We start from the raw sequence: 11,744 nt of genomic DNA, 5'->3' as shown, positions 1-11,744 counted from the left end.
GGGGGGGGGGGGGGGGGGGGGCGGTGGTGATAAGAATCCCCTCTCAGGTCTCAAGTCTCAGGCCGGGCCAAACACTGACCTCATGCCCCTCTCCCAGATCCTGGGATGAACAATTATGGAGTTCTGAAGGCCCCACCCCAAGACGTCTCCCTCCCCTTCCCCTTGTGAACACAGAAGAGTCTGATGACCCAGCCCTTGAAAAACAAACATTTGTGTTTATTAACCAAAGGGAGGGGAAGTCAGAGCAGTACAGACTCCCACCAGTCCCTCCTGTAGTCTACCCACCTAGGCCAGGCTGCCAAGGCCCTGCCTCCACCCAGAGCAAGTTCCCAGGGAACCAGGACCCACTGGGAAAGGAAGAGGAAGTCAGCAAAGGTTAGAGGCCAAGGAAGAAGGAAACAGAACCACTAGGTAAGCCTAGTAAGATCCTCTGGCCCCTCACTCTCAGCGGAGAAGGCTAAGTGCCCCAAATCCAAACCCACGAGGAGAACCAGGCAGGACTCATGTCAAAACCCCTACACGTGAGGGGTAGTGGGTGGCCCAAGGTCAAAAGGCAACTCTCTCCAGGGTCAGTTCTTGCCAGACGGATGCTGGTCCAGCCTCTGAGCCTCTGCCTCCATACCAAGTTCACACAAGGCAGCAGCCTCCGGTCTGCCCCAAGCCAGGGAATGGATGCAGAAGAGGTCAGGGGCCAGCTGCCTCTCTCAGATCTGTCCTGTGGCAAATGCCGAGCCCAGTGGAGGCCTAGCCCTCGGCTGCCGGGGCATCCCGCGCCTGGCGCAACCCATACAGCCACTTGATGACGCGGGCGTTGCGCTCCACCACCGACACACCATAGGGCACGCGCTCCCGGGCCCGCTCCTCCACGGTGGCAGAGCTGCGGCGCGAGCAGTCCCCCTCGGAGCTGCCGGGCCCGCCACTGGGCCCGGCCAGGGAGATGATGTCTGAGCTGGCCCGCGCCAGGTGGGCCACACCCAACCCCCGGGCCTCCTCCGGGTCCAGGCCGCAGAAGTTAAAAAATCGCTCCAGGTCAGCTGCTGCTCTGGAGAAGCGCTCACTCAAATCCGACTTGGAGCGCTGCAAACCTGGGGGCCGGGCTGGGCCGGAGGCGGTGGCAGTGCCTGGCGATGGGCAAGGCCCGGCAGGTGAGGCGGGCAGGGGACGGACATCCACTCGGCGGACAGCAGCCGTACTTGGTGGCGGGCGTGGAGGGGTGGCTGGGGGCGCCTGGTGGGCTCCTTCTGTCCGTCCAGGGGTACGGCTGGCCTCGGCAGGGGACGCGGGACTATCACACAAGTCTATGAGGCTGCTAAGGATGTCCAGGTCCAGCTGGGGCCGGCGGCCAGGGCCAGGCAGGACTCGGCGGCTAGGTGTGAGCACTGTGCGGCGAGTCCCAGGGCTGAAGAGTGGCTGTTTGGACAGCAGGGGCTGCACAGGTTCCTGGCGGGTGTTGGCCACATGCAGGCTCTTGACGTACTTGGCCTTGTCGGCCTCCAGGCGCTCCACAGCACTAGGTTTCCGGGCTCCACCATCTGCTGGCCTCCGTAGCAGGTAGCCGGGGACTTTGGTCCGCAGGCGGAAAGGTAGGGCAGAGGTGTCCCGGGCTCCTGGAGTCAGTGTGTCCACAGGCATGGCTGTTACATACCCCAAGGGCTTCGGTCTGAGGAGACCAGAGAAATGAGGAGACAGATCCAGGCAGAAAGTTGGCAGCTGGATGCTGGCAACGGCTACAGGGGAGGAAAGAAAGAGGCTGAGCACGCTCAGACAAAGGCTCAGCCAAGACTGAAAGGGGCTGAAGACGCCTGTCCTATTAAAAGGCAATAGCCACGCCCCTGGTTCAAAGGGAGCCAATCAGCAGACAGAAAGCCACCACTGAGGGGCCTGTGACTCCACCCACACCCCGCCTCCCTTCTCAGAGGACCAGGCCCACCTGAGGCCGAGAGAAAATAAAAAAGTGCCAAAGAAAGACGTGAGCAGCCTGGGCAGAAAAGACAGGACAAGGCACGCTTTAAAGGAAGCAAAGTGGGCTCCAGGCCATATGCTGGGCACCAGCCAGCTTAACCTCAATGGGTCCCCTTAACAGCTCTATTTTGCAGATAGGGAGCTCAACGATTAAGCTAACCCACCAAGTTGGTGGCTCTGCCCCCTTGCTTCCAAGCAGGGAGGTGCTGGTGCACCTGGTGACCCAGAGAAAGGGCTCCAACCCCACACGCTACCTGGACTGCCCCCAGACAACCTGGTACCACCTCCCACCCTTACCCACCCAGGCAGGAAGCTGTCCCGTGCTATTCACCCGTCTAGACATGCCAGGCCCCAGGCATAGCAATAAAACTGGTGGAGGAGGAGTGTAGAAAATCTCCATCCCCCACTCCGGTGAAGTCCAGACACTCATCAGCTTCCAGTATGGGACTTCAGTGCCAGGCCCACAATGATCCAAGGATGCCTGTCAGCTAGAAATGTCAGCCCTGAGCTATGCTGTTCCAAGAGAAGCCAGAAAAGCCGACAATCACACAACCCTGCTTGAGAGCATCCAGCAGACCCTGGATCTGCCAGCAGCCAGAGGATGGGCATCCATAGACAAGAGGGCCCACACCCAGGTGCACAAGTGTCCACAGGATCACCTAAGCATCAGGGCCTGGTGCCCCAGGCATCAGGCCAGCCCTGATCCTTTTTCCAAGAAAGGGCTAGAGCCACAAAGTGTCCCCAGCCAACTCTCCCAGAGATGGGCTAGAAGAAAACCTACAGACCAAGTCCCGAAACTTCTCTTCTGTAAAATAAGAGAGGAGGACTTTATCTAGGTAATCCCCAAAAGGACTTGTCATCTACACCTGTGTTGTCTAATTTAATGGCCACTAGCCACATATGGCTACTCAACTTAGCTTTAAATTAAATGAAAACTTACACTCAGTCACACTAGCCACATTTCAAGTGCTCGACGGCCACTATACTGGTCACTAGGGCAGACAGTGCAGATCGGAGATGTCCATCCATAGCCGAAAGCTATACTGGACAGCCCCACGTGGTCACCCAGAATGACAGGAGGAGAGTCTGCATCGCGGTGGGAAGGCAGGGATCCCTACTGTGTGCTAGACATTTGACACCATCCTCTTCTGGAATCCTCCAACAAGCCTGTGAGAAGGGTCACTGTCATCTCATTTTATAGTTGGAGAAACTGGAACTAGAGAAGTGACCATCCTAGGTCCCAGAGCCGATAAATAAGACACAAATTCCTATGAGGCCTAATTCACTCATCTATTACGTTTATGTCATTTTACACTCTGTTCTTCTCATTCCCCTAAAATATCGGCTCCATGAAGGCAGGGGGTTTGTCGGTTTTGCTCACTGAATCTGTTTTGGGACATTGCTTTCGACACATAATAGGTATTCAATAAATTGTTATTGAATTAGAGTGTCCATGGGGACAAAATGTGAACGGGCAGACCTTGGATAAACCAGAGAGGGACACATCCAACCCACTGCAGGCATATGGGTCCAAGGTGGTAGGTATGGAATGTCCTAGGAAGCTGGAAATCCAGATGGGCATGAACACTCTAGAGTCTTAAATCTCAGCATATCCGCCAATAATAATTTTTAAAACATGCATGGATGGAGCAAACAAACATGTCTGCAAACAGATCTGCTCTCCCCACCTCAATCTAGCCCCCAGTTTGAGACCTCTGCAGGGGCAGCAATGGCAAGTTAAGAGAACCTTGGGCGCTGCCGGCCCAGAGCCAGAGCTGCTCCCAAGGTAGAAGAGATGGAGTAGATGGGAAAGTAAGGCTGCCCCACTCGGACCCCCAGGAGACCTCAGGCAAGAAGGGTCTGATTGGAAAGGCAGCCCTGCTGAGCCCTGTCGAGCTAACTAGACTCTGCCGCACCCCCGCGGCCTCCGCCTACCAAACCAGTCCAACCCGTTGGCGGCGGCGATTCCCTCCCGGGCACCATCCGGGGAAACAGAGGGAAGAAGGAGGTCAGATGGGCAGGGCCAGGGCAGAAACCCCGCGCCCTCGCACCGACCTGCTGGCCGCAGGGGCTCCCCCCGCGGCCCGGACACACGCAAGGAGCCAAACCCGGGTTGGGGGCTGCTGGCCAGCTCGCCCACCTGCCCGCTGTGCGCCCCGCTCCAGCAGCTGCGCCTCTTACACACTCGGGTTCCTTATCTGAAATGCGGTTAAAAATAGACCTGAGCCTCCAGGTCTCCTGGAGGATGGAGAGATAAAACAGGTCGAGGACTTTCGCAGCACCTGACCAAAAGGCTGCGCTCCAAGAACTGGACTCTTGGTTTTTATCATGACTCTGACGACCCAACTCCCAGATCGCGCCCACCCCCACCCCGGCGGGGTCTCTAAGCACACTCAGGACCGCGGGTCGGAGTCGGAGCCGCAGACAAAGGAGGCACGTGATAGAGGCTAATCCTAAACTGATCTGAGAAGCCCCATTTCACAGGTGGGCAAACGGAGGTGTGGAGGCTCCTGCGAGTTAAAGCCGGGGTCCCGGTCCCCGGGTGGGACCCGTCCTCTCTGAGGCCTCCTCTCATCGCCAACGCCCCACCCACGTATTTCAAATGCTACCCACAAATGGCCCCCAGAGCGGCAACCGTGAGCCTTTCTCCTTGTCACCATACCCCCTTCCCACCCGCTTCCCTGGAGACAGCCTTAGGGGTTGGGGGAGCTCAGATGCTCGCTCTGGCTTCTGCCCTAACCCCCTTCGGGGCGATCTTGAAGACTCCCAGCGGCGGAGGAGGCCGCGAGCCCGCCGGCGCGCTGTGTGACTCTGGCCGCTCGCCGCCCCTCTCTGAGCCGGGGTCGACCTGGCTCTTAAACTAGGGGGCTGACGGCAGGATTCTTCCCGGCGGGAAGGCGGGCCCCTGCCCTGTCCCCGCCTTCCCGAGAAGGGAGGGCTGGCCCGGCAGCCCCCTACCCCGGCCCGGCGCCACCCGCCCGCACATACCTGGCTGCGCGCTCGCCGCTACAGAGCACTCCTCCAGCCCGGCCCACGGGGAGCTCAGGTAACACGCGTTTGCGCAACTTCCGGCGGCCGGCCCCCGGCAGGTGAACCCGTCGGCCCAGGTATTAAGCGAAAGGGAAGAACGAAAGCCGGGCAGGAGCGGGAGCCTGAGCCTTGGCGCGCCGGTAGTGGGCTCCCCTCGGCGCGGGGACCCGGTCCCAGCCCCCCCGACCTACCCCAGGAAGCTGTCCCGCGAGCCGGGGCCGTCCACACCCGCAGTTCCGGCGGCCTGCAAGGGCACCCATCTTGGAGATGGCAAAACTGAGGCCCCCTCCTCCACAGCCACAGTGCCCGCGTTAATGTCTACTGTGCCGGGCACGAGAAAGTGCTGTTCCTGGTTTTAATTAACCCATTTTAATCTTCCCAACAACCCCTATGAGGTGAACTCTATTATTATCCGCATTTGACTAATGAAATCCTGAGGCTGAGACAGGCTGAACCAGTTGCCCAAAGTCACCCTGAGGAGTCCGACCTGGGCACTTTCCCTCTAGACCAAGCCTTAGTGCCCCCCTTTCTACCTGTGTGTCCCTGAGCACGTTGCTGGACCCCTCTGGCCCTCCCTTCTGCCACTGAGGAGAGTCTCACCTTCCAGGCCAGGTCAGTGTGAGTTCTTACCGTCTGAGAGTGCCTATAGAAACCCTGTGCAGGCTGTGAACATTTAGTAACAACGGCAACAATAGTAATAAGAATAACTAGAATTTTTGAGTTCCGGGCACTGTACTTATGTAAGTGTCTGGACATCCCCGCCTCCCATAGGGGAGGAACTATTTAATCCCCATTTTACAGATGAGAAGACTGCAACACTGCAGGAAGGAATCCTTGGGAGGGACATGATTGTCTCCTCTGCCAACCCAAGCCCTATCATGTCACTTCAGGTGGCACACTTGATTAGGCATTTCCATTGGGATCCTGAGGCCCAGAGAATGAAGTGCCCACTAGCGTCGGGCCTAAGCTCTGGAAAGGCAAAGAGGTCCCAGTTACATGTCTGTGCCCAGTGGGGGCTGCACCCAGATTGGGATGGAGGGCTATGAGGGGACAGGAAATGACTCAGAGAACAACTCTCCTGCCCCTGAGAGTGAGTCAGCTCTGAGGCCTCCTCCAGGCCCTGGAGCCTGATTTTAGGGGAATGAGGGAGGCCAGCCTAAAGACCACCATTCCCACAATGTTCCTGCTGGGTCCCTCTGCCTGGCCCTCTACTGAGGGAACAATGGGGGGAGGGCGTAAGATGGGAGGGAGGGCTCAGTTAGGCAATAATAGTAGTAAAAGCAGGAAACAATAACATTTCATAATATAACAGGGAAGAAATTTTCTAAGTGCTTTCTCTGTACCTGGCACTGTTCGAAGCTCTTTATATATGTTGACTCATTGAATTCTCACACTCACCCTGAGGTACTCCTATTACACTCATTTTACAGTTGAGAAAACTGAGGCACAGAGAGGTGGGGCCACTTGCCAGAGGTCACGTAGCTGGTAAATGGCAGAGCCAGGATTTGCACCCAGGAACCACTCACCGAAAGACTCTATAGCCTCCTTCTCTGGGCCCCAGAGGGAGAAGCCACCTTAGGAAGCATTCCTGGCTGTGGGCCGGGGTCTCAGATTCCTCAGTTGTAAAATGGGAGCAAGATGGCAATATTTTCCCAACAGAAATTAGATCTCTTATGGCTCCAGATCACCTTAGAATAAATCCCAAACTCTCCACTTGGTCCTCAGGCCTTCCAGGATCCAGTCCCTGCCCTCCACTCCCACTCAACTCCAGGCTTTTCTGCTCCAGCCACAAAGCCCTCCCTGCTGTTCCCAAACACGCCAAGGTCTTTCCTGCCTCAGGGCCTTTGTACCATCTGTTCTCTGCTTAGAACCTCTTAGCTCACCTCCTTCAGGTCTCACCTCCTCAGAGAGGCCTCCCTGACTACCCTGAGGCTCCCGCCAACTCTCTCACCTGGTTGTTCCCTTCCACACATTCATCCCACGCTGTCATTTTAGATATTCACTTATCAATCCCTCATTTCCTATTTCTGTATTTTCATCCTCCAGGGAGCAAGCACACAGGTGTGTGCAGGGCACACCACTGACTAAGTGGCAGGACTGGAACCCAGGCCACCTCAAAGACCAAGGCCCTTCAGCACCAAGCCTCCTCCCAACCCCCAGTCCCACCGCAGGGGTTCTCCCTCCTCTCTCCCCACTCCCCTCCAGCCTCAAGTCACCCCCATTCAAGCTGGACCCTGGCCACTTCTAGATGAGCCATTTTTTCTCCAGAGACATCACGTCCAAACCTTTGCACATGAGGGGTCTGCTCCTACAGTGCCCTTCCCCACTCCAGCCCCACGGCCACCTCTGAAGCATGGACTCTGGGACCAGCCTACTGGGGTTCAAATCCAGCTCCGCCCATGATTAGCTATGAGACCTTGGGTAAGATAGTCAACTTTCCCAGGCCTCGGTTTCCCCAACTGTAAAACAGGACTTGTAACAGTGCCTCTCTCCCAGCCTGTGCATGACAAATGCCACCAGAATGTGACTCTGCGGTGCCCAGCTCCTGGGTGAGGACTTCACCACCCAGAATGTTGACCCACTTCTCTCAGAGTTTACAAATCTAAGCACGCAGGGCCACTTCAACAGACATTTCCTCAAAGAAAGTGTACAAAGGGCCAATAGGCACCCGGAAAGATGCTCAGCATCATGCATCATTAGGGACACGTAAAGCCAAACCACGGTGAGATAACATGTCACATCCATCAAGATAACCAATATCACAACAAGCAAGCAAGGGAAAAAAAATCCAAAAACCACAAAAAAATATCAAGTTTTGGTGAGGATATGAAGAAACTGGAATCCTTGTGCCCTGTGGGTGGGAATATAAGATGGCGCGGCCACGGTGGAAACAGTATAGCACTTAGGAAAAATTTAAAAGGCATTACCATAGGACCCAGCAATCCTACTCCTGGGTATATACACAAAAGAACTGAAACCAAGGACTTAAACAGATATTGTACCCCAATGTTCATAATAGTACTATTCACAATAGCCCAAAGGTGGAAGCAACCAAGTGTCCATAGACAGATGGACAGATGAACACAGGATGGAATATTATTTAGCCTTTATAAGCAAGGAGGTTCTGACACCTGCTACAACATGGGTGAAACTTGAAGACATTACACTAAATGAAATAAGTCAGATGCAGAAGGACAAATATTGAGAAAAAAAGGGCAAATATTATATGATTTCATTTACATGAGGTACCCAGAGCAGTCAAATCCACAGAGACAGAAAGTAGAAAGGTGCTTTCCAGGGACTGGGGGGAGGAGAAAATGGGGAGCTCGTGTTTAATGGGTATGGAGTTCCCATTTAGGAAGATGAAGAAATTCTGGAGGTGGATGGTGGTGAGGTTTGCGCACAGTGTAAATATACTTCATGCCACTGAACTGTACCTTACAAATGGATAAAATACTCAATTTTACGTTGTATATTTTTTTCCAAAAAAAGAAAAAGAGTCAGAACCCCCAGATTCACATTCCTGCTCTGGATGACCTGGTCCAAGTTACTAAACCTCTCTTGCATTCAGTTTCCCTTTGTAAGGTGGAAAAAATAGCGGGGTAACTACCTGACATCATAGAATTGAGGGAATTAAATGAGTGCATGCTTATAAAGTACATGGCACATAGTAAGTGCTCGGGAGGTGTTAGTGATTGTTTATTCTTCGCTGAGGGGGCAAGAGGTGTGGTTTCCATGTTTAGAATTTTCATGACATTTCTGCACCCCTACCCCACCCCTTCCTTCCACCTGCTTCTCTCTTTCTCTTCAGTAGAAGCCAGGCCCTGACTTGGGGGGAGACAGGGAGGCCCTCACCTGCCCCAGAGGAGGATCAGGAAGGCTCCAGGCAGCAGGGAGGGGGCCGGCCAATAGGGCAGCCCAGCTCGATTTCAGCCCAGCTGTCCGGGTCAGAGACACCCAGCTGGGCATCCTCCAGGGCCAGGCCAGGCCCCATGCTATTTCTGGAGTCTCCCCAGACACTCATGCCCTGGCCTGCCGGCAGTCAGCCTGGCCCAGGGCACCCTTGCACACATCTCAGTGGGCTGAAGGAGGGCTGTGGGCACAGGCACCTAAAGCACTGATGTCCTATCAGCCAATGGACAGCCCGACTCCGCCAACCCAATTTTCTGTGCCTCGGTTTGTACCTGAAGTTGCAAAATGAGGACAAAGGGACTTGCAATGGAGACACAGAGAGACCACATGCATCGCCTCAGGGAAGGGCCCGGCTCACAAGGATGGGGAAGGTGGAGGTTGGGGCAGACTCACGGGCAAGTCCACTTCCTGTCCCGGACTGCCTCCTTCCCAGGCCTGAGCTCACCATCTTATCTTGGCCCGGAGATGTGAAGAAACTTGCCCAAAGTCACACGGCAAGTCAAGGACAGATCACAGACAAGGCAGTGATCTTATGACTAAATATATAATCTGTAATGATTTATATATATCTAATTTTTTCAACCAGGTGCTATATGGCTGTGACTCAAAATTCAGAAACTATAAAGAGAAGGAAGTAAAAATAAACTCCTTCCCACTCCTGTCCCCAGCCACCCAGTTCCCCTCCCTGCAGGCGCCACCATACCCAGACAATTGTGTGTCCTTCTAGGGAGATTTTAGGCAGATACAAGCAATAATGGGCATATATTCTATTTTTTTACAGGTATGGCAACACGCTGTGTGTACTGTTTTCACCTTGCTCTTTTTACCCAGTAATACATGTTGTTTTAATAATGTTAATATATTATTAATTCTAATATGTTATTAATATACTTAATAATATAGGTTGTTCAATAATACACGTGGAGGCACATCAGTACATAAAGAGCCGCCAGCCCCTGCTGATGACCACTTAGTGTACCTCCAGACCTGCCCTATTACAAACCACCCTGTGACGTCTCTGCACCTACATCGTGTTGCCGACAAGTGGGACAGCTGGGCTGGGGACGTGCTTGTGATCGTGACAGAGATGCTGTACTGTGTTCCACAGAGGCTATGTGAGTTGATCTCCACCAGCAGGACACACAGCAAATAGTGCAGAACTGTCAATCACCTGGGTGGCCCAGTTGGTTGAGCGACCGAGTCTTGGTTTCTGCTCAGGTCATGATCTCAGGGTCCTGGGATCACGCCCCCTTCCCCGGGGTTGGGCTCCCCTCTCCCTGTGCCCCTCCTCCCTTTCGCACACTCTGTCTCTGTTTCTCTCTCTCTAAAATAAATCTTTTTAAAAAATAATAACTGTGAGCTTTAGTTATCTTGATTAGAGGTTTTGGCACCCCTCAATTTTGCCTTGGAGGCGAGGGCCTCACTTGCCTCACCCTAGCCCCTCCTCCTATCACATTCCAGTTGAGGAAGGTAATCAACTCCCTAATAAGTGAAATACATAGGACATCAGATGGGTAAATGCCACCGAGAGAAACAAAATAGACCAGGGGGAGGGCAGGGGATATGAAGTCAATAAATATTTGTTGAAAGAATAAATGAAAGACTTATTTTCTTTCTGAGTTCCCAGAGCATCCCCAGGAGGCAGGGCCTGGTCTAGGTCAGATGCTCCAGCTGGAGGGGTCGCACCCCATCCTCAACTCCAAAGTCTCTGATGACTAGTGGCTTCAGGTTGAGTGGCTGCCTCTACCCATTCCCCCAACCTGGGGCAGATTCCCAAGAATCTAAAAGCGGCTCCAGGGCCAGAGCACCTGCTGCCCACCTAGCATCTAGCCCATTAATGTCCGTCCTGCCAGATCCCCCCAGAACAGCCCTCTGAGAGAGACAGCACTACTGTCAGGACCCCGTGGGCAGAAGGACCCCAAACGAGCCTGAGTCCAACCTCTGGCGTTCTGGAGAAGAGAAGACAGCTGCCCAGAAGGGGCACCCAGAGGACGGTGCGGGAGCGGGGCCGGAGGGAAATGATCCAGCCAGGGCTCCTGGGCTTAGCAGCCTTGCGGCTAAGAGGCTGAGAAGCTGACCACCAGTTGCGTGTCTGGGCCTCTCAAGACAAATCTAGATCTACCCAGACTGGAGACTTCGAGGTGGAGCTGAAAGACCTGAATTGGATTCTCCAGCAGACCTCGCTGGGCTAGGACACTTGCCTCTCTGCCCCTCAGCGTTTTCCTCAGTGAAATGGGGTACCACCGCCTCCCCGCACGTACGACGCGGGGAGGACGCCTACAGCAGGCGCTCGGTGAACGGAGCCCCCCAGACCCGGGCTCGCGCCCCAGACCACCCGCCCGCTCACCTGGAGCCCGCGCTAGGCGAGTCCTGGCTCCTCCCGTGCGGGTCTTGGAGAGGCTGACAGCTCGGACCCGGGCTGGGAATGGCCACGCCCAACGCGGCTCGGAACTGCTGCGGACCCGCAGGGGCCTCTTCGGAGCTGCTGTGCGCACCCGAGATGGACGGGGGCACCTGACTGTCCCAAGGCCCCCACCAGAGCGGAGGTCCCAGAGGCGCAGAGGAAGGGGAAGTGAGCTCGTCGCTCTGCACCCCCCCGTCGCCGGAATGGTTTGCCCCGGACATCCTGATTGGTTCCTCGCTTCCGTTCGAACGCCGCGCCGCCCGGGTTGCCAGGCGACCGCTTAGCTTCTGCTCAGCGAGTGAACGCCCCGCCCCGGCGTCCAGCTCGGTCCCGGCTCAGGCCCGCTGGCCTGTTCTTCCCACGCCGCCGCAGCTCAGGAGCCTAGTTTTTTCCCTTGACCAGGACTTTCTCCTGGTCCCCAACAGGATGACGCACC

The 11,744-nt window shown here is 55.2% G+C and overlaps 1 protein-coding gene across 3 annotated transcripts in view; it reads right to left on the bottom strand.

Moving 5' to 3' along the window:
- The window catches only part of FAM110A (family with sequence similarity 110 member A), a 26,769-nt gene extending 15,482 nt beyond the window's left edge, over positions 1-11,287 (bottom strand). The window contains exons 1-2 of one of the 3 annotated variants that reach the window (XM_021688973.2): positions 11,252-11,287; positions 202-1,727 (exon numbers count right to left, since the gene is read on the bottom strand). In XM_021688973.2, coding sequence (XP_021544648.1) covers positions 745-1,632 — 888 coding nt within the window. In that variant the 5' untranslated portion in view covers positions 1,633-1,727; positions 11,252-11,287 and the 3' untranslated portion in view covers positions 202-744. Of the gene's footprint in view, positions 1-201; positions 1,728-4,950; positions 4,993-11,251 lie in introns of those variants that run through there. The other 2 variants (XM_021688974.1, XR_002480253.1) reach the window with 2 other exon arrangements.
- Between the last annotated feature and the right edge of the window lie 457 nt (positions 11,288-11,744).

Source organism: Neomonachus schauinslandi, chromosome 10 (assembly GCF_002201575.2).
Source record: "Neomonachus schauinslandi chromosome 10, ASM220157v2, whole genome shotgun sequence".
Classification (NCBI taxonomy): Eukaryota; Metazoa; Chordata; class Mammalia; order Carnivora; family Phocidae; genus Neomonachus; species Neomonachus schauinslandi.
The sequence above is the reverse complement of the archived record's forward strand: the minus strand, read 5'-3'. Positions and strand labels throughout refer to the sequence as shown.